The 22,658-nt window shown below is 47.6% G+C and overlaps 1 protein-coding gene and 1 pseudogene across 2 annotated transcripts in view; one reads left to right on the top strand and one right to left on the bottom strand.

Moving 5' to 3' along the window:
• The window catches only part of LOC311514588 (olfactory receptor 52R1-like), a 272,348-nt pseudogene that overhangs the window by 163,685 nt on the left and 86,005 nt on the right, over positions 1-22,658 (top strand). The window lies entirely within an intron of this gene.
• On the bottom strand, positions 1,769-2,752 carry LOC311514586 (olfactory receptor 52M1-like; the record flags this gene model as incomplete). The annotated part of the gene is made up of 1 exon (XM_084617153.1): positions 1,769-2,752. The coding sequence occupies one exon, from the start codon at positions 2,750-2,752 to the stop codon at positions 1,769-1,771; it is 984 nt and encodes a 327-aa protein (XP_084473279.1).

Genomic DNA, 22,658 nt, shown 5'->3' with positions numbered 1-22,658 from the left:
TTCCAACTTCCTTACTCCCATTCCCTGTTCCCATTTCCCCCTTTAGCAAAACATGATTCCAGTTTTCTTACCCCCATTCCCTGTTCCCATCTCACACACCCACATGCCCACCCCCACCCACACCCAGTCACTTCCTCATTGACTACAGATTATATAGTAAAACTTGAGTTCTGCTTAGCTATACCTTAACCAATCATTTTCCTGAAATTTAACTAACCAATCCTAACATATTGTAACATGATTATGTAACCAATTATATCCCACCACCTCAATTAGTTTACACCCAGCAAAATTAATTATACAGCAGACAGGAACAATCACAGAACCAGACAGAGATTATACAGACAAACAACAGCAAAGTGGGAACTATAATGAGAAAACAATACAGAAGTGAGGATTTCACATCCCAGCTATTGATAAGTGAGTTCTTGCCAGACAGGATGTTATCAAACTACGTTTCCTTTTACATTTTCTAGGCACTTCCCTTTCTCTGGAGGTGATAGGAATACAATCCTGTCCTGATAGTGCCTAACAGCCCAATAGCACCTTATTTCAATGTGACTAGTTTGGAATGTGAGGATGTGACCAGTCGCTTCCCAGCTTATGGCTGCCTCTGCTGCTTAGCCAAAGGCCTGAGCCTAAGCACAGGGCCACAAACTGTCACAGTGAGAGAAGGCCCTTACACTGGCAGACAGTGGTTTTGATTCTTTCTTTTATACCTCTATCACTAGCCAAGTGATAAGAATACACCTAAATTCTTAGAGTATAGGCCTTTACAGACAGGCCTGAATATCTATATCCTAACAGAACTCTTTTCCAGGAGATGTTGTGAAGGTCAAAACTATAACAGGGTTCCAATAAGAACTAGAGAACTGAATGAAAGATAGGTCCATCAGTAGTTATTAGCCAGGAAGCCAACGCCATGTTCTGTGTGCCCCTGGCCTCTGTTTGCCAGAAGCTGAGACAATAGGGGATGGATCACTCAGAATTTTCCAGTTCTGTTCATTCCCTCTGAAGCATCTGGTATTGGGCGCTGTTGTGAGCTAGGATACAGGGCTAGATAGACCATTCATCTTACCCAGTATGGCCAATCTGATGTTTCATGGACCCCAGATGTGTCTGCCCCCCTGCCTTAACCCACTGTACCCCACTTCCCTCCCAGACCCCACTCCCCTCCCAGAAGGCCTGATGGGGTCTCTATCTCTCTCTGCAGAGTTAGTAACAAAGTAAGGAGATACATGAAATGTTTAAACCGAACCAGAGCCAAAAGATGTCAGAACATCTTAGTATGAGACTTGAGTGAGTGGATTATTAATTTAATTCTATTACTTGTATATAGGAATGTGATACTGAATTCCTGTCAGCTAATTGCTAAGTTATCTGTTAAAAACATAAGATTTCAAGAGCCTAACTAGCCCCTGGAAGTGCACATGCATCAAGGTGGGTGAGAGGCGGTAATGATCCAGTGAGTGATATGCAGAGGGGAGGAGAGGAGTGAGCAACAGGGGCGGGACCTTGGTGAAAGAAGTGGGCAGGGCCACCGGGGTCCTGTTACTTTAACTCATGGGGTTTCCTCCTTTCTAATTTTATGAGTTCTATGTAGACGGATGCCTCAGTTTGTCCCACTGAAACAGCACAGTAAGGTCAGGAAAGGATTAATGTCACTTTGACTGTGCAGTCAGTGATTCAGGGAAGAGGGCCCAGCACCATGTGAGCAGCCAGCTCTGCTCGTTGCTTAGTGAGAGAGCCAGAGCACCAGGAGAAAACTTTAGGCCCCTTTATGAGTAATGACCCGGAGCAGCCTGTCCCGGATCTGTTTAGTCCTCACCCCGTAGATGATGGGGTTTAGCATGGGGGGCACAAGGAGGTACATGTTGGCAGTGAGAATGTGTAAATGCAGGGGCACATTGTGGCCAAACCGGTGCATGAGGGCAGAGAAGAGAGTTGGGATGTAAAAGGCTAAGATGACACAGAGGTGCGAGCCGCAAGTCCCAAAAGTCTTGAGCCGGGCATCCTTTGTGGGGAGGCTTAAGATGGTCCTGAGGATCTGGATATAGGACATGATGATAAAAAAGACATCCAGACCAAAAAAAAAGAATCCCACAGAGAGGCTGTAGTAACTGCTGATGCGGATGTCTGCGCAGGCCAATTTCACCACGGCTATGTGCTCACAGTAAGAGTGGGGGATGATGTTGGTTTTGCAATATGGCCACCGCCTCGCCAGTAAGGGATAGGGCAGTATGAGCATGCCACCACGCAGCACCATGGCCAGGCCAATCTTGGCCACCACGGGGTTTGTCAGGATAGTGGAATATCTCAGGGGATTGCAGATGGCCACGTAGCGATCGAAAGCCATGGCCACAAAGATCCCAGACTCCATCCATGAGAAGCAGTAAATGAAGTACAGCTGGGTGAGGCAGGCATTGAAATCTATTTCCCCCGAATTGAACCAGAAGATGCTCAGGGTTTTGGGAAGGATGGACGTAGACAGGACCAGGTCGGTGACAGCTAGCATGCAGAGGAAATAGTACATGGGTCCATGCAGGCTCGGCTCGCTTTTCACAATGAATAGAATGGTGAAGTTCCCCATTATGGCTATGGCATACATGGTGCAGAAAGGGATGGAGATCCAGACGTGGGCCGCCTCCAGGCCAGGAATGCCCAGCAGGAGGAAGGTGGAGGGGTTGGTGAAGTCAGTTGTGTTGGAATCTGGCATGGAGTAGGGGAGAAGGCAGACCGATATCTTCTGCATATACCGTATGTACCCCCAACTTCCTGTATGTGTCCAGGCCTAGGGTGATGGTCTCATTACAAATGCCTGGTTGGAGAGACAGTGTTAATATGAGACACTACATGCACTACTGGGGGATATTCTGATGGATGAAGCAAACTGACTGATCTTCACACATTGAAAAATGACATTTTCCTTATTCAGAGATAAGAATTATGAAGAAATAACCCCACTAATGTCAATTGCATATTTTATGGTGCTCTGTGCTACAATAATTCCCACACATCATGGTGTGGGAAACCTTAATAGACACCAGCTGGAAACATGAGTATGGATACTGGTTATCAATCCTTGTTCCTTGGGCCTTTTCTACACTGCCAATTTTTTTCACCAAAAGGCAGCAACAGTGGAGGAGGACACTCTGCAAAGCCACTTTTGATGGCGGAACTCAGCTGTTTCAGTGACTCAGTAAAACTACCTTGACAAGAGTTGTAAGGCTTTTTACATAAAAGTTTTGTCAGTGACGTGCCAGTGTAGACACTTGCAATTGATTTTTTTAAAGCAATAGGCCTTTGGAAGGTGTCCCACAATGCCCATCCTGACCACTCTTGTCAGAGGTTTGAACTCCTCCTTTAAAGGCCCAGGAATTTAGAAATTCCCCTTCCTGTTTGCTCGGCATGGAGAGTTTACATCACGTTTTCCCAGGTGGCCATGGCTGCTCCACCCAGGAAACACTCTCCCACTTGGACCACTGCAGAGCTGCTGGATCTCCTAAGTATTTTGGGAGAGGAAGTTGTGCAGTGCCAGCTGCACTCCAGCTGCAGGAAGTTTGATACCTATGGGCAGATTTCACGCAGCTTGTGGGAAAAGAGCTGTGATGTGGACACACCGCAGTGCAGAGCAAAGGGGAAGGAGCTGAGGCACATGGGCCAGAAGGCAGGGGAGGCAAATGGTCCCTCTCATGATGATCCCGAGACTTGCCATTTTTATAAGAACTTGAATGCTATCCTCGGTGGTGACCCCACAACAATGGCCAAGAGCTCCTGCAACACCACGGAGAAAAATGAATCACAAGATGGCCCAGTGCCAAAACTGGAATATGTGTAACCTCTAATGCACCTTCGCAATTGGGGAAACCCATTTCTGCAAAGCCATCCAGAACTTCCACTAACCTTTCAGCAGAAAATCTCAGCCAGTCTAGACATAGCATTAATGCAAACAAAGCCAAGCTAGAGATTCCATGCTCTGGGGAGGTTCCCATTCACCTGTTTACTCAAAATGTGAGTGGAAGGTTCTAACAAAGTCAAATGCAAAGTTATCCTCTTGAAACAAGGTATGCAGGCCCGACCCAAAGACTAGGGTACTATGTTATTGAAAGATGTGACCCTGAAAAGGATGTAGGGGTTATTGTGGACAACCACCTCATCGTGTGTTCCCAGTGTGATACCGTGGCCAAAGGGAATGATGCGACCCTTAGATGCATAAACAGGGGAGTGGTGAGTTGGAGAAGGGGAAGGATTTTACTTCTGCACATGGCATTGGTGAAACCGTCTGTGTCCAGTCCTGGGATCCACACTTCAAAAAGTCTATTGAGAAATTGGAGAGGGTTCAGAAAGGAGCCACAAAAAAGATTGAAGTTTGGAGAAAATGTCAGACAGGGAGAGACATAAAGAGCTCCATCTATTTATCTTATCAAAAAGACAAGTGGAGATTTTCATGGGGAGAAAGCGGTTGGTAATAACAGGCTCTGTTATTTAGGAGAAAATACAGATCAAGGTCTAATGGCTGGAAGCTGAAGCCAGACAAATTCCAGTTGGAAATAAAGGCCAAATAATTAGCACTAATGGTGGTTAACCATTGGAACATGCTGCAAAAGGAAATGGTGGATTCTCCAACTCCACATGTCTGCAGGTCCAGGTTTGATGCTTTTCAGGAAGATCTGCTTGAGGGCTTGTCTACACTTAAACTGCTACAGTGGGGCTGCTGAAGCACTTCAGTGTAGACACTACTTACACTGACAGAAGGGGTTCTCTCGTCAGTGCAGGTAATTCATCTCCCTGAGAGGTGGTAGCTAGATCAATGGAAGAATTCTTCCATCAACCTCATGCTGTCTACACTGGGGTTAGGCTGATATAACTGTATCTTTTATGGGTGTGGATTTTTTTACTATTGCAAAAAAAGAAAATACAATATTAGGTTGCATTAGTGGAGACGTAGCATGCAAGTCATTGTGGGTGATAGTACAACTCAACTTGGCACTGGTTAGATCTCAACTGGAGGCCTGAGCTGGATACTGTGTCCAATTTTGGTCACCAATGTACAAGAAGGATGTAGAGACACTGGAAAAGGTCCAAAGGAGAGTGACAAAGATGATCCAAGGGACGGAATGTAAGGCATACAAGCAAAGGCTGAAGGAACTTGGTATGTTTTATTTTGGAATATAGGAGGTTAAGGATGGATATGATAGCAGTCTTCAAATAGGTCCATCAATGGCTATTACCCATGATGGTGTCCCTAGCCTCCGTTTTCCAGAAGCTGGGAACGGGCGACAGGGTATGGATCAATTGATGATTCCCTGTTCGGTTCATTCCCTCTCGGGCACCTGGCAATGATCACTGTCAGAAGACAGAATACTGGGCTAGATGGACCTTTGCTCTCACCCCGTATGGCCATTCTTATGTTCTTATCTTCTTAGGTAATACCTGAAAGGCTGCCATAAAAATGGAGAAAAGTTGTTCTCTCTTCCTGCAGAGGGCAATGCGTTCAAACTACAGCACAGCAGAATTAGATTAAATATCAGGAGGAACTTCCTAACTCTGAGAACAGTAGGACACAACTAGGGGCACAAAGCTCTACAGATATAGAGCAGGTTGCACAGAGGAGCCAAGAGGCCAGTGAAGAAGCTTGGCAACATGTGACCTCCAGAAGAGGTAAGCGGAATGTCCGGGTTCCAGTAACACAGACACAGGTGACTAACCGCTTTCATGTTCTCTCCACAGGTACCGTTGCGGAGAGTGGACGAGATGATATGTCTGGGGCGAGAAAGCAGAAGGAGACTCCGCTGGTTGGAAGGCATGAGATGCTATGTCCTGACGTTGGGAGTTCCACGACCACCACTCCCAAGAGGAGAAGGCGGGTGGTGGTGGTCGGGGACTCTCTCCTCCGGGGGACTGAATCATCTATCTGCCGCCCTGACCGGGAAAACAGAGAAGTCCGCTGCTTGCCAGGGGCTAAGATTCGCGATGTGACGGAGAGACTGCCGAGACTCATCAAGCCCTCGGATCGCTACCCCTTCCTGCTTCTCCACGTGGGCACCAATGATACTGCCAAGAATGACCTTGAGCGGATCACTGCGGACTATGTGGCTCTAGGAAGAAAGATAAAGGAGTTGGAGGTGCAAGTGGTGTTCTCGTCCATCCTCCCCGTGGAAGGAAAAGGCCTAGGTAGGGAGCGTCGAATCGTGGAAGTCAACGAATGGCTACGCAGGTGGTGTCGGAGAGAAGGCTTTGGTTTCTTTGACCATGGGATGGTGTTCCATGAAGGAGGAGTGCTGGGCAGAGACAGGCTCCATCTTACGAAGAGAGGGAAGAGCATCTTTGCCAGCAGGCTGGCTAACCTAGTGAGGAGAGCTTTAAACTAGGTTCACCAGGGGAAGGAGACCAAAGCCCTGAGGTAAGTGGGAAAGTGGGATACCGGGAGGAAGCTCAGGCAGGAATGTCTGTGAGGGGAGGGCTCCTGCCTCATACTGGGAATGAGGGGCGATCAACAGGTTATCTCAAGTGCTTATATACAAATGCACAAAGCCTTGGAAACAAGCAGGGAGAACTGGAGGTCCTGGTGATGTCAAGGAACTATGACGTGATCGGAATAACAGAGATTTGGTGGGATAACTCACATGACTGGAGTACTGTCATGGATGGTTATAAACTGTTCAGGAAGGACAGGCAGGGCAGAAAAGGTGGGGGAGTAGCCCTGTATGTAAGGGAGCAGTATGACTGCTCAGAGCTCCGGTACAAAACTGCAGAAAAACCTGAGTGTCTCTGGATTAAGTTTAGAAGTGTGTGCAACAAGAGTGATGTAGTGGTGGGAGTCTGCTATAGACCACTGGACCAGGGGGATGAGGTAGATGAGGCTTTCTTCCGGCAGCTCACGGAAGCTACTAGATCGCATGCCCTGATTCTCATGTGTGACTTTAATTTTCCTGATATCTGCTGGGAGAGCAATACAGTGGTGCATAGACAATCCAGGAAGTTTTTGGAAAGCGTAGGGGACAATTTCCTGGTGCAAGTGCTAGAGGAGCCAACTAGGGGGGCGCTTTTCTTGACCTGCTGCTCACAAACCGGGTAGAATTAGTGCGGGAAGCAAAAGTGGATGGGAATCTGGGAGGCAGTGACCATGAGTTGGTTGAGTTCAGGATCCTGACGCAGGGAAGAAAGGTAAGCAGCAGGATACGGACCCTGGACTTCAGGAAAGCAGACTTCGACTCCCTCAGGGAACGGATGGCCAGGATCCCCTGGGGGACTAACTTGAAGGGGAAAGGAGTCCAGGAGAGCTGGCTGTATTTCAAGGAATCCCTGTTGAGGTTACAGGGACAAACCATCCCAATGAGTAGAAAGAATAGTAAATATGGCAGGCGACCAGCTTGGCTTAATGGTGAAATCCTAGCGGATCTTAAAAATAAAAAAGAAGCTTACAAGAAGTGGAAGGTTGGACATATGACCAGGGAAGAGTATAAAAATATTGCTCGGGCATGTAGGAAAGTTATCAGGAGGGCCAAATCGCACCTGGAGCTGCAGCGAGCCAGAGATGTCAAGAGTAACAAGAAGGGTTTCTTCAGGTATGTTGGCAACAAGAAGAAAGCCAAGGAATGTGTGGGCCTCTTACTGAATGAGGGAGGCAACCTAGTGACAGAGGATGTGGAAAAAGCTAATGTACTCAATGCTTTTTTTGCCTCTGTTTTCACGAACAAGGTCAGCTCCCAGACTGATGCGCTGGGCATCACAAAATGGGGAAGAGATGGCCAGCCCTCTGTGGAGATAGAGGTGGTTAGGGACTATTTAGAAAAGCTGGACGTGCACAAGTCCATGGGGCCGGACGAGTTGCATCCGAGAGTGCTGAAGGAATTGGCGGCTGTGATTGCAGAGCCATTGGCCATTATCTTTGAAAACTCGTGGCGAAGCGGGGAAGTCCCGGATGACTGGAAAAAGGCTAATGTAGTGCCAATCTTTAAAAAAGGGAAGAAGGAGGATCCTGGGAACTACAGGCCAGTCAGCCTCACTTCAGTCCCTGGAAAAATCATGGAGCAGGTCCTCAAAGAATCAATCCTGAAGCACTTGCATGAGAGGAAAGTGATCAGGAACAGCCAGCATGGATTCACCAAGGGAAGGTCATGCCTGACTAATCTAATCGCCTTTTATGATGAGATTACTGGTTCTGTGGATGAAGGGAAAGCAGTGGATGTATTGTTTCTTGACTTTAACAAAGCTTTTGACACGGTCTCCCACAGTATTCTTGTCAGCAAGTTAAGGAAGTATGGGCTGGATGAATGCACTACAAGGTGGGTAGAAAGCTGGCTAGATTGTCGGGCTCAACGGGTAGTGATCAATGGCTCCATATCTAGTTGGCAGACGGTATCAAGTGGAGTACCCCAAGGGTCGGTCCTGGGGCCGTTTTTGTTCAATATCTTCATAAATGATCTGGAGGATGGTGTGGATTGCACTCTCAGCAAATTTGCAGATGATACTAAACTGGGAGGAGAGGTAGATATGCTGGAGGGGAGGGATAGGATACAGAAAGACCTAGACAAATTGGAGGATTGGGCCAAAAGAAATCTGATGAGGTTCAATAAGGATAAGTGCAGGGTCCTGCACTTAGGACGGAAGAACCCAATGCACAGCTACAGACTAGGGACCGAATGGCTAGGCAGCAGTTCTGCGGAAAAGGACCTAGGGGTGACAGTGGACGAGAAGCTGGATATGAGTCAGCAGTGTGCCCTTGTTGCCAAGAAGGCCAATGGCATTTTGGGCTGTATAAGTAGGGGCATAGCGAGCAGATCGAGGGACATGATCGTTCCCCTCTATTCGACATTGGTGAGGCCTCATCTGGAGTACTGTGTCCAGTTTTGGGCCCCACACTTCAAGAAGGATGTGGATAAATTGGAGAGAGTCCAGCGAAGGGCAACAAAAATGATTAGGGGACTGGAACACATGAGTTATGAGGAGAGGCTGAGGGAGCTGGGATTGTTTAGCCTGCAGAAGAGAAGAATGAGGGGGGATTTGATAGCTGCTTTCAACTACCTGAAAGGGGGTTCCAAAGAGGATGGCTCTAGACTGTTCTCAATGGTAGCAGATGACAGAACGAGGAGTAATGGTCTCAAGTTGCAGTGGGGGAGGTTTAGATTGGATATTAGGAAAAACTTTTTCACTAAGAGGGTGGTGAAACACTGGAATGCGTTACCTAGGGAGGTGGTAGAATCTCCTTCCTTAGAGGTTTTTAAGGTCAGGCTTGACAAAGCCCTGGCTGGGATGATTTAACTGGGAATTGGTCCTGCTTTGAGCAGGGGGTTGGACTAGAGGACCTTCTGGGGTCCCTTCCAACCCTGATATTCTATGATTCTATGATTCTATGACACCGGAATACATGCCTTGGGAGGTTGTAGAAGCTCCTTCTCTGTAGGTTTTCCAAAGGAGGCAGGATAGCCATCTGTCCTGAATGGTTTACATGCAACAAATACTGAATTTTAGCAGAGGGTTAGACTACACGACCCTTGCGATCCCTTCTCACCATTTGGCTCTGTGATTTTATGATATGAAATTCTAGTGTAGACAGGGCCTTTGTCAAACCCAAATTGTGGATCTCAGTAAATGGGTAACTGGGTGAAATTTAATGACCTGTGTTATTCAGGAGGTCAGAATGGATGATCATATGGTCCCTTCCATCTTTAAACACTATGAATCTATCCATAAATAAAATATATCAGGAATGTATATTTACTGTGTCTCATAACACAAGTATAAGGGAACACTGAATTACAATGACCGTTTCAGTGTCGCTGAATGGGTTTCACAAATGGATTGGGCATTGTAGGTGGTGCTGGTGGCACCGCCTTGAGTGTCGGGTGTCTGACACGTGGAATCAGAGATCCTCATTTTCAGTTGCTTATAAGTTTGCCGAACATTAACTGTTTGGCCTGAAATGTATCATGGTGGGCATCTGCTTCTGGCTTAACCTTTTTTAAAAAAAAGTTCAGACAGAACAGATCAGGCAACTTCTGGAATAAATAATACTGAGGATCCACTGTGCCACTGAAATGCAGCCTCCTTGGGGCTGGAGGCCATCAGCTTCAGGGGCACAACATACAGGGACATTTTGGCCCATGATATGGGAGGAAACTCATCTCCTGTGGCAAGGCCCTGGAATGTTTAATGTCTGTGCAGAGCAGAAAGGATAACAGACCTATTCTCTTTTCCATCACACCCAAGTTGCACGGGGTTTCTCAAGCACCAATTGCTGGGTACCTGTGAATTCTGAGAGAGAAATGTCTTCCCTGGGAATCCCCCTCAGGTCACCGTGACCCACACCCCACTCACCCCAGCAGCTGCAGCAGCATCCCACACCGACAGACGACACAGAGCTGTGCACCGTTTATAATGGAGCTCTGTGCAATCCCAGTTGGGTTCACTCAGCCTTTAATGGAGAAAAGAGCATCTGAGTGCAAAGCGGGTGGAGACAAGCCTGTCTGCACTTCTGCGCTATTTATACAGTTTTAGGAGTAAACAGTAATTAAGGGAACTTCCCAAAGGGAGATGAGAACTCTTGGGCTCTGTGCTGAGTCACAGCATAATTGGCTACTCTGTGTAGTTGTGTATATTTAAAAATTATAGTTGATTAGCAAGAAAATTAGGGATAATGACTTGATCCCCATAGGGTCTGATACCCTGTAAATGCCCAGGATGGATGGATAGAGAGTAGACAGAGATGTGAATTCAGATGACTGAGAGTTGATACAAACACTCTCTGCAGGCACATGGGGCTGTCGCTAAGGGATCAGAGATCAGTAATTCTCATTAGTAACTGTCATAATGCCATGTAGCATCTTTCATTGGAGGATCTTCAAAACACCTTGCAAGGGAAAGTCACGATGAACATATCCCCATTTTACATATAGCTAAACTGAGGTACAGGGAGATGTGACTTGGCCAAGGACACACATAGAATGGCAGACAGAACACAGGAGTCCTTGTGCTTCCCTGCTGTCTCCATGGTCTCTCCATCAGAACTGAGCCCATGACAAGACTGCCTTCAGGAGCAAACAGTTACGACTCCAAGCCCTCCATCGGGGCAGGGCAGCAAAGAGTCTATGCTTTGGGCCTGTGTTGAGGGCCAAGCAGCAGACAGTCAGTTATGAGCCCCAGTTCCTCAGTCAGGGAGGGGCAGCAAAAAGTCAAGCTCAGGACTGAATTCAGGGCCAAGCAGTAAGATGGTTGGACATCCCAGCTTCTGGGGATGGCCAACAATCACAGGCTCCTTGGTCTGCAGAGCGGGGGAGGATGAGGAATCTTGGTGGGCCAGCCTAGACTCCATGCTGGTCCCGCAGCCTGCTGGGGATATCGGTTGGCGGTTCCTTCATGAAGCTGTGAGCATGGGTGTGTACTTGGAATGGTTCACTCCAATCCCCAATGCTTGCCCTTTTTCTGTGTGAAGGAGACCTGTGGAGGTTCTGGCTTCACTTTTCCCCACACCTCTTCTTATATGCACACCTTGTCCAGGGCCCCATTGAGTGACAAGACCTCCTCATCAGCCTCCTCCTGGCACTGGCCAAATGACAATCCACAGCCTCAGGAGGATGCTGGACAGTGAGGTGCTCTGCAAATGTGGGGACTATTTCTGCTCCTCCCTTGTCTCAAGCATCCAGACACAGGAGGGATGGGTGATGACCACTGGTTTTCTAGGGAGCTTTGAGGAGGAGTGGGTGCTAAAAAGGGTTCTGGCCTCAGTGTCCCCCTCTGGATCCCTAGTTTGGACCCTATGAGCTCCACTCCAGAACCAGTTATTCTTGCTTTCTCGTCCCCTGCACTCACCTGGATCTTGGATCTCGTGGCTCCTCCTACAAGGCTGGGGGAGGAGCCTTTAGATGAGCCCGCCTGCATCCTGGAATTCAGTAAGGCCTCACTGCAATGGCTAGCCAGTTTTCTTTGACTCCCTGCTGGCTAGAGGCCTTCCTGGCTGCTGCTGCTCTTATCTGGGGCCCCTGCCTGCCTGCTCTCCCGAGGGAAGTGAGGGACCCCAGCACCATCCCTGGGGTCTCTCCTTGGTGATAGCTGAGCTCACTGCAGCTGCACTGGAGGCTGCTGCTGCTGTCGTCAAGGACTAGGAAGAGGAGGACTGGTGTGGGACACTGTGGAGGGGGTTTCTGGCTGGACTGAGTGACTTTCCATCTTTGCTCCTGTGGTGGTGGTAGATATCCCCCTTTTGGGGAGCTGGGGGAGTGGCGTGGAGTCCTCCCACTAGCCCATCTACCCCCCCACCACTGCCTTTGCCCCCTCCACCGACCACCACCTCAACCTGTTCGTCACCCCTCAATACAGCTGCTTGCTTCACCTTTCTCAAGATCCTTGTCAAAGACTGAGTTGTACAAGTGCCCCCCTCCCAGGTGCATTTGGCTGGTGGGCTCCCCCCATACAAAATGCTTTGCCCACTGACCTGCCTGCAGCACTTTGCCCCCCTTTCCCTTGCTGCCCACCCTGCCCAACCCTTGTTCCCCATTTTATTCCCCCCTGCCCAGGCCCCCTTGGAAGTTCTGTGTTTGTTAGGTTTCAGAGTAACAGCCGTGTTAATCTGTATTTGCAAAAAGAAAAGGAGGACTTGTGGCACCTTAGAGACTAACCAATTTATTTGAGCATGAGCTTTCGTGAGCTACAGCTCACTTCATTGGATGCATACTGTGGAAACTGCAGAAGACGTTATATACACAGAGACCATGCAACAATACCTCCTCCCACCTCACTCTCCTGCTGGTAATAGCTTATCTAAAGTGATCATTCTCCTTACAATGTGTATGGTAATCCAGTTGGGCCATTTCCAGCACAAATCCAGGTTTTCTCACCCCCCACCCCCACACAAACCCACTCTCCTGCTGGTAATAGCTTATCTAAAGTGACCACTCTCCTTACAATGTGTATGATAATCAAGGTGGGCCATTTCCAGCACAAATTCAGGGTTTAACAAGAACATCTGGGGGGGGGGAGTGGGGTAGGAAAAAACTAGGGGAAATAGGTTACCTTGCATAATGACTTAGCCACTCCCAGTCTCTATTCAAGCCTAAGTTAGTTGTATCCAATTTGCAAATGAATTCCAATTCAACAGTTTCTCGCTGGAGTCTGGATTTGAAGTTTTTTTGTTGTAATATCACAACTTTCATGTCTGTAATCGCGTGATCAGAGAGATTGAAGTGTTCTCCGACTGGTTTATGAATGTTATAATTCTTGACATCTGATTTGTGTCCATTTATTCTTTTACGTAGAGACTGTCCAGTTTGACCAATGTACATGGCAGAGGGGCATTGCTGGCACATGATGGCATATATCACATTGGAGGATGTGCAGGTGAACGAGCCTCTGATAGTGTGGCTGATGTGATTAGGCCCTGTGATGGTGTCCCCTGAATAGATATGTGGACACAGTTGGCAACGGGCTTTGTTGCAAGGATAGGTTCCTGGGTTAGTGGTTCTGTTGTGTGGTATGTGGTTGGTGGTGAGTATTTGCTTCAGGTTGGCGGGCTGTCTGTAGGCAAGGACTGGCCTGTCTCCCAAGATTTGTGAGAGTGTTGGGTTATCCTTCAGGATAGGGTGTAGATCCTTAATAATGCATTGGAGAGGTTTTAGTTGGGGACTGAATGTGACGGCTAGTGGCGTTCTGTTATTTTCTTTGTGAGGCCTGTCCTGTAGTAGGTGACTTCTGGGAACTCTTCTGGCTCTATCAATCTGTTTCTTCACTTCCGCAGGTGGGTATTGTATGTTTGATAGAGATCTTGTAGGTGTTTGTCTCTGTCTGAGGTTGGAGCAAATGCGGTTGTATCGCAGAGCTTGGCTGTAGACAATGGATCGTGTGGCGTGATCAGGGTGAAAGCTGGAGGCATGTAGGTAGGAATAGCGGTCAGTAGGTTTCCGGTATAGAGTGGTGTTTATGTGACCATTGTTTATTAGCGCTGTAGTGTCAATGTTTGACTCAGATTCACAATTTATCAGACCACTCTGTTTTGTTAACAAAGCTGTTCTGCTAATACATTTAGAAGTGAGCCCCCCGAGTGGGGCTTGTGTCTCTTAATTTATATAGTTTTTTGGAGAACAAGTTACAGAGAAGTTACAGACAAAAGAAGAAAAAGATTTTAGTCACCACCCTTCGAGATCCCTGAGACCAGTCACGTATCTTCAATTACCTGCACCCTTAACAAACTCCTTTAAGAGCTTCCAGTTAACTTAACTAATTGCCCTTCACACCTTCCATTCTGATGCCTGCTTCTTAGACGTGCTGGCTCTATCTTAATTGCTTCTCCATTCAAAAGCTAACTGTCCCTACGTGTGCTCCCTCAAATACTTTGTAACATGTTTTGGCATGCCCTCTCATATACAATGTATCCAGCATGTCCCCTTATACAATGTTATACTTATACAATGTTATCCTTCCTCAATCCCCCCTTTTGGTCAAGGCTACGCCCATGACTGATGACTTACTGGATTCCATACATCAATCGTTCTTTTTCATTACTTTCACTGGTGACATTTAACAACATTAGATTAGCACTCTGGTTAGGGGTAACCTGATGGATGGTGTGTCTTGTGCAGTTTTGGATACACCAAGAAATCAATTGAAAACACACAAAGATTATTAGAATTCTAAATAGGATAGTCAGGATTCCTTGTAACAACCAATTTCCCAGACTAGAGAAATTGAATAAGTTACTTATCTATTTCCACAAGGAACTTGGTTCTTCATGGGGAAGGTATGCAATTTGCTCCAGATGGCTAGCACGATTTATTACCTCATTAGTATTATCAGGTATGTAAACACAGCATTCTGTTCCAATTAGAGCACAGGTCCCTCCTTTGGCTGCCAGTATTATATCTAATGCCCAACGGTTTTGGAGGGCCACTTGTCGGACCGCTCCTGCTTCTTTGGCTAGAGCTTTTAAGCTCTCTCCTGTTTCATTGGCCATGATCTCAACCACCACTTGTAACCTTAAAAGCCTTTTTGCATGATGGATTACCCCCCCTACTGGGACTAAAGAAACACCAGCAGCTTCTTCCCAAGTTAGGGGGCTTGTGTTATCCACATACCATTTAGCATCTGGCAAGTCCCTCCTTTTTTGCCTGAAATTACGGAGGCGATTTCGTGGGAGGGATTGAAGCACCCGGAATTGTGGGAAAAGCTGAGCAAGATAACAGATACCTGACCAATTTGCTGGTAACACAGTGTAAGCATTTTCCCCACAAACCCAGGGATGTCCCATTAAAGCTGGGAAGGGTTGACTGTAACCCTTTGACATGTAAGAATTTATGAAGGAGGCATAGTATCCCCCAAAGGGCACAGGATGATTTTCACTGGGAGAAGAGGTAGCATTCACAGGACATTTGTAGATGGTGCTGTTTTTCTCAGGGAGGCTGTAGGGGGAGCAAGAGATTGAATCTTTGGTTTGGTCTCAGGTTGAGAGGAAGTTTATCTTTCCATACCTGGTTCACCATTCTCCAACCTTGTTTGAATAGTCCCATACACCATGGGACACGATGTATTGGAGACAGCTGCTCCTCCCTACATTCAGCCCTGTCCCATTACACACCCAGCACCAGTGGCCCTTTCCTTTCACCACACTTATAAGTTTAGGAACACATGTTTTTTCCCAGCCCCCAAGTGTCATTTTCCTTCCATGTCCTTTTAAGTGGATAGGGTTCTCCAGCAAGCTCTGAGGAATTCACAGGGATTGCCATGGTGGGGATACTAGCTTGTGAGTGAGCTGGGATGTGGCTGCAGACCCAGCAATTAGAAATATTCAGGATCTGGGCTATCTGCACCTGTTGTTGGATGAAAGAATTGTCACTGTCACTCTGGATTCCCCAGAACCTCAGGACACAGTAGCTGAGGATTAAGCTTCTCAAAGGACACATGTTGGAAGCAGGACCCTTTCTGGTTCCGACAACCTCTTTCGAGGGAACCGCAGTCACGGTTTTACGTCCACCAGGCAGCAGGCGCTAGGCTCACTACTGCTTCTTGTTTGTTGGGTCCTGCTGTCTGCTTACCCTCTGCTTCTGGCAACCCTTACGAGAGCACAGATTGTAAGGTGTTGCAGGCTGTTCCTCTTTGTCTTCTGGGGTTGAAGCTGGTTCGGCGTGGTCTTGCAGAGGTGCTGGGTCCCTGTCAGGGGGCACTGGCTTACACTGTGAGGCGTGGATCCATGCAGCGATGCCGGATAATTTCACTGCTGTCTGGGTGGTGAGCAGTACCTGGTACGGATCCTTCTACCAGGGTTCCAAGGCGTGCTTCCAAAGGTGGTGCTGCAGGCAGACCCAATCACCAGGCTCAGGGGTGTGACATTGCAGCAGAGGTGGGTTCCCTCGGCCAAGCTGCTCGCACCTGCCAAAGGAAGGAGCTCACAGCTTGCATTAACCCTTTGCAGTATTGGAGGAGCGTGCTGTGAGTTAGGTTTAGGTCTGGGGCTGGGGTAATAGTAGCCATTGTTCCCATAGGACGTCCCATGATGATTTCAAATGGACTCAATTTGTGTCTCTGGGATGGGGATGACCGAATTTCCATAAGGGCCAGTGGTAAAGCAGCTGGTCAGTTTAACCCTGCGGAACTACAGATTTTTGCCAGCTTATTTTTAAGCACACCATTTCGCTTTTCAACTGCCCCTGCACTCTGTGGATGGTAAGGGCAGTGCAACAGGTGGGTGACATGTAATACCTGGTTTAGATGTTGAACAATTTTTCCAGTAAAATGTGTTCCCCGGTCACTAGACAAAGTGGCAGGAATTCCCTTGGTAGGGGTAATGTGGTTTAACAGACATGCAACTATGAATCAGCTTTGCGACAGGGAAAGGCTTCAATCCAACCCGAAAACAGACATATTATAAGTAAAATGAATTAATATTTCTGACACTTTGGAATTTGTACAAAATCAAGTTGCCAGTGTAGGAAAGGTGCTTGAGGCAAACCCCGGAACCCTTGTGTTACCTTTACAGATTTGCCTACATTGTGGCTTTGACAAGTAACACAAGCGGCACAGTGGCGGGTTGCATAGGAGCTGAAATGAGGAGCCCACCACCCCGCCTTCCTCATAGCAGAGACCATCCCCTCCTTGCCGACATGCGAAACACCATGTAGCAGGGCGGCTAGAGATGGGTAGAGTGAGAGGGGGGCTACAAAGGTACCGGTGGGCGATCGCCAAAGGGAATCAGAATGCAAAGAGCAACCCAAAGCACTCCAGGAGTCTTTCTCTGTTTCTGGGGCAGAATCCTGGAGCTGAGCGAGATGAGACAGGGATGGTGGCGTTACAGAGACAGAGAGGGGACCAAGAAACGCTTCTGGTGAAGGTTTTATAGTGGTGGCATGTTTTGCAGCAGCATCAGCAAGGGCATTACCTTTTGCCACCTCGGTGTCTGCCGCTGAGTGGCCAGTACACTTAACAATTGCCAAGGCAGACGGTAGTAAAACTGCATACAGGAGGGTGGCAATGTAGGGGCCATTCTTGATAAGGGTACCAGTAGAGGTAAGAAAACCTCGAGCCTGCCAGAGGGTGCCAAAGTCATGCACAACCCCAAAGGCATACCGAGAATCAGTAAAAATAGTTGCAGAGAGCCCCTCGGCTAGAAAGCAGGCACGGGTTAGAGCAATCAGTTCAGCCACCTGGGCAGAGGTCACAGAGGGTAAGGGCACAGCTTCTATGGTCTCAGAGAGAGAGACCACAGCGTACCCTGCAAGAAGGTGGCCTTGGTCATTTCTATAACAGGACCCATCAGTGAATAATACCAGGTCAGAGTTAGGGAGAGGTACATCTGAAAGGTCGGGGCGCGGGACAGTGATAGCGGAGACAGTTGCAAGGCAGTCATGGGGTTCACCATCACTAGGTAAAGGAAGGAGGGTAGCAGGGTTTAACCGGGAGCAGCGCTTAGTAGTGATATGTGAGGCTGAAAGCAGCAAAAGTTCATACCTAGTGAGGCGAGCAGAGGAGAGGTGAGCCGTGTTGCGTTGCAGAAGGAGAGTTTCCACAGAATGGGGAACCATGAGAGCGAGAGGAGAGCGGAGGACAAGGGACTCAGACATCTCGACCAGGCGAGCTGCAGGAGCTGCAGCGCGTAGGCAAGGGGGTAAACCCTGGGCTACAGGGTCCAAGGTTGCAGAAAAATAAGCCACTGGGCGATTTCTATCACCGTGCTCCTGAGTAAGATTTTTCCTTTTCTGATTTCTTATTTGCGCAGGAGTTTGATCCGGGTTTGATCCGGATCATTGCACAGGACTGGGCAAAGGGGAGCGCTCGGACTAGTGGTGGGAGAGACTGCATCCAATTGAACTGTTAGTTTTTTGATAGAATTTTTATGAGAGGTGAGTTTTGACTCAGTCCATCTACGATTTGCCTCTTCCCACCACTGCATGGAGCAGTCTACTTCTCCTCTCTCCAATTTGGTTTTTGGGAGGACGAGTTTGCTTTTTAAAGTGTCCACTCGATCCTTGTCCCAAGAACCTAACAGTAGCCACTGTGATTTGGGGGTTCTCTAGAGCTAATTTGGACCATTTTTCAAGAAACCTACAAGAGTCCGGACCCCTCCTAAAATACATAAAATAAGCTGGAGTTCCCTTAGGGAACTGTTCTACCTTAGACTTCTGATTACCCATCCAGGAGGACTTCACACAGCACTCACACAAGAAGGAAATTCGGGCTCAGCAGAGTGGTGCCCGGTGCAACACACAGAAAGGAGCCCACAGGCTACTGCCTCAACTGCCCTTGCTTTCACACCAGGGGTTATACCCAAGGCGTGGTACGGCTGCAGCTGTGCAGATTCCACTTATTCAGACCATGGGGACGGGGACCCCTTGGTCAGCCAGTCTCCGGACAGAGATGGCTCCCAGATTCACACACACACCACGGGGAAGACGGATAGACACAAAGACAAGACAGTCCTCAAACTGGTTAAAGCACAAAAAATAATAATTACCTGAGACGTCTGATTCCAGAAGCTGGATCAAGCATTCTTACAACTACAATACCCACCTGCGGAAGTGAAGAAACAGATTGACAGAGCCAGAAAAGTTCCCAGAAGTCACCTACTACAGGACAGGCCTAACAAAGAAAATAACAGAACGCCACTAGCCGTCACCTTCAGCCCCCAACTAAAACCTCTCCAATGCATCATCAAGGATCTACAACCTATCCTGAAGGATAACCCAACCCTCTCACAAATCTTGGGAGACAGGCCAGTCCTTGCCTACAGACAGCCCCCCAACTTGAAGCAAATACTCACCAGCAACCACATACCACACAACAGAACCACTAACCCAGGAACCTATCCTTGCAACAAAGCCCGTTGCCAATTGTGCCCACATATCTATTCAGGGGACACCATCACAGGGCCTAATCACATCAGCCACACTATCAGAGGCTCGTTCACCTGCACATCCACCAATGTGATATATGCCATCATGTGCCAGCAACGCCCCTCTGCCATGTACATTGGTCAAACTGGACAGTCTGTATGTAAAAGAATAAATGGACACAAATCAGATGTCAAGAATTATAACATTCATAAACCAGTCGGAGAACACTTCAATCTCTCTGGTCACGCAATGTCAGACATGAAGGTCGCAATCTTACAACAAAAAAACTTCAAATCCAGACTCCAGCAAGAAACTGCTGAATTGGAATTCATTTGCAAATTGGATACTATTAATTTAGGGTTAAATAGAGACTGGGAGTGGCTAAGTCATTATGCAAGGCAACCTATTTCCCCTTGTTTTTTCCTACCCCCTTGTCCCCCTCAGACGTTCTGGTTAAACTTGGATTTGTGCTGGAAATGGCCCACCTTGATTATCATACACATGGTAGGGAGAGTGGTCACTTTGGATGAGCTATTACCAGCAGGAGAGTGAGTTTGTGTGTGAGGTTTTTGGAAGGGGGGGTGAAAAAACCTGGATTTGTGCTGGAAATGGCCCAACTTGATTATCATACACATTGTAAGGAGAATGATCACTTTAGATAAGCTATTACCAGCAGGAGAGTGGGGTGGGGGGAGGTATTTATTCATGCTTTGTGTGTATAAAAAGATCTTCTACACTTTCCACAGTATGCATCCGATGAAGTGAGCTGTAGCTCACGAAAGCTTATGCTCAAATAAATTGGTTCGTCTCTAAGGTGCCACAAGTACTCCTTTTCTTTTTGTATTTGTTAGTTTGCCTGTCCCGCCCTCACCTCAGCAGATCCTTCTTCTGCTCTTCCTCCCCACCCTGGCCTGCTTTTCCCCTAACCTTAACTTGCCACCCCCTTGATTACGTCTTGCTCCATGCACCCATGTCACCTCCCGAAGGGCTTGTGCCTCTTCTCCCTTTTAAATTGCACCCCTTGTTCACTGCACCCCATCCCAATGATATTGCGGCTGGAGAGCCAGTATACCAACCTCGCACTGGTGATCAGCCCCCCTTCCCTGCCTCAGTCATCTTCTTCGTGCACTCCCACCCACCCACCGCATTTGGTTTGAATTGCATGATGGAAACCGTGGCTCTGGCATGACGAGAAACTGTGGTTACGGCAGGGAAGTCAGGACTCCGGGGTCCTATCTGTCCTCCTGGGTCCTATCCGTTTTCCTTCCACACAATCTCTGTGTGACCTCGGCAAATTTATGCCTCCTGGTGCCTCAATTTGCCTATCTGTGTAATGGGGACATGTTCATAGTGACTTTTCTTTCCTAGGTGTTTTGAAGATCCTTCAATAAAACGTGCTGCACACAGTGAGGATAGTTACGGATTTAGCCAAAGGTGGAAGTCCTTTGTTTCGGTTTGACCCTCTCCCAGTTCCTGATGGAGAAGTACATGGTTTAAGATGTATTCCAGTATCAGCCACCTCTCTTTGCAGGGCCCCCATTGCCCCTCCTGCTTGCAGGTGTCCCACAAACATACAGGACAAAACCCATTCACAGCCAATTGCTTGACTTAAATGGAGCCATCGTTTTCCTGAAATACCATTCATGGCCCTCACTTAGCGTGACTACATCAGTAGTAGAAGTTTATACTTCATATTCCTACCTTCAGTCATAAAAATGATACATGCATACAAATAGGATGAATACATTCAGTCGATTGTACCTTTTCCAATAACACATGACAAGAGGCATTTCACACAGAAAGCATATGCCATTAAGGTCAGATTCATATTCATAAATATATTTCCAAAAAGCATATGGAGTGCAACGTCACACAGCCAATTCCTCTCTGCCTCAGCGGAGAGCCCAGGAGTTCTCCTCTCCCTTCGGAAGGTCCCTTACTACTGGTGACCTAAATATAAAGGGAAGGGTAACAACCTTCCTGTATACAGTACTATAAACTCCCTCCTGACCAGAGGCCCAAAATCCTTTTACCTGTAAAGGGTTAAGAAGCTCAGGTAACCTGTCTGGCACCTGACCCAAAGGACCAATAAGGGGACAAGATACTTTCAAATCTGGGGGCAGAGCCGGGAGCGGCAGGGGGCGGGGGGGGGAGGTTTTGGTCTCTCTGTTCCGAGTGCTTTCTGGACACAGATCAAGGAAGCAAGCAATCCGACTCCATTCAAATCGCTAAGTACTAGCAAGGGAATACATTAGCTTATTTTTGTTTTGGCTTGTGATTTTCTCTGTGCTGAGAAGAAGGTGTATTCCTGGATTTCTTTTTGTAACTTTAGAGTTTGGCCTAGAGGGAAATCCTCTGTGGTTTGAATCTGATTGTCCTGTATGATTACCTTCCATCCTGATTTTACAGAGCTGCTTCTTTTACTTTTTCTTTCTTTCCAATTCCTCTCTGCCTCAGCACAGAGCCCAGCAGTTCTCAACACAGTCAAATCCTTGCCTCGAGGGCATCCGAGACAGACCAGAGGGCAGAGAAGAACAGACAAAGAGAAAAGAAGCCGTATATAAAATTGGCAACCCCCTTCTCTGTGTGCCAAGCAGCACTGAGTGGGGCCCGCACAGGAACTGCTAGCATATCTCTGTGAAACAGAGGCTCATTTAGGGGACTGTAAAGCTCTTCTTGTATAGCTTTGTCTAACACAGGAGTTATGTGCTTGATATAACCCATCACCGCTTGTGTAATTCCTTCTCAATGAAATCCTGTGTATTGCGGATAATTCTTGTGGACGTTTTCACTGGTCGGACAGTCATCCTCTCCACTGGGAGCCATGAAAGACCATTCCCTAGTGTTAATATTTGATAGCAGAGGACGGTTTACTGTCATGTCTATGTGAATCGGTTTTTCCACTGAATGAATGCTGTTTCTGGACTGGCTTCTTGGTAAGAGGTTGCTATCCTGGATCACTGGTGTTGACCAACTAATGTAAATATTGGGCTGAATCAGTTCTGACCTATTATTTGTGGCTCGGGTTTGGAAACACAGACAGTGAGCGGTCATCGTACCGAGGCTGAAGGGGAAGCCCAGAACCTTCCGGTTATGGTGGAGGGGTGTTTACTGAGATAGGCATGTGAGGATCTGGGCTCTGTTCTCCGGCTGCCAAACGCTGTTCCTGTCCTGTTCAGGGAAGGGTGTTTGAATGACATATTATTAAAATATCAGACTTGTGGCACTCCCACTCCTAAAAAAAGAACAAATGAGAAATGCTGCTGTTTGGATTATGTATCAGGCTGTGAATAAGTTTGCAGAGGAGCATGAAATCTGGAAAGATGAGAAGGAAAATTTGCAACA

This window comes from Lepidochelys olivacea, assembly GCF_965140295.1.
Source record: "Lepidochelys olivacea isolate rLepOli2 genome assembly, chromosome: 1".
NCBI lineage: Eukaryota > Metazoa > Chordata > Testudines > Cheloniidae > Lepidochelys > Lepidochelys olivacea.
Note: the sequence above shows the minus strand (reverse complement) of the source record. Positions and strands in the feature narration are given on the sequence as shown.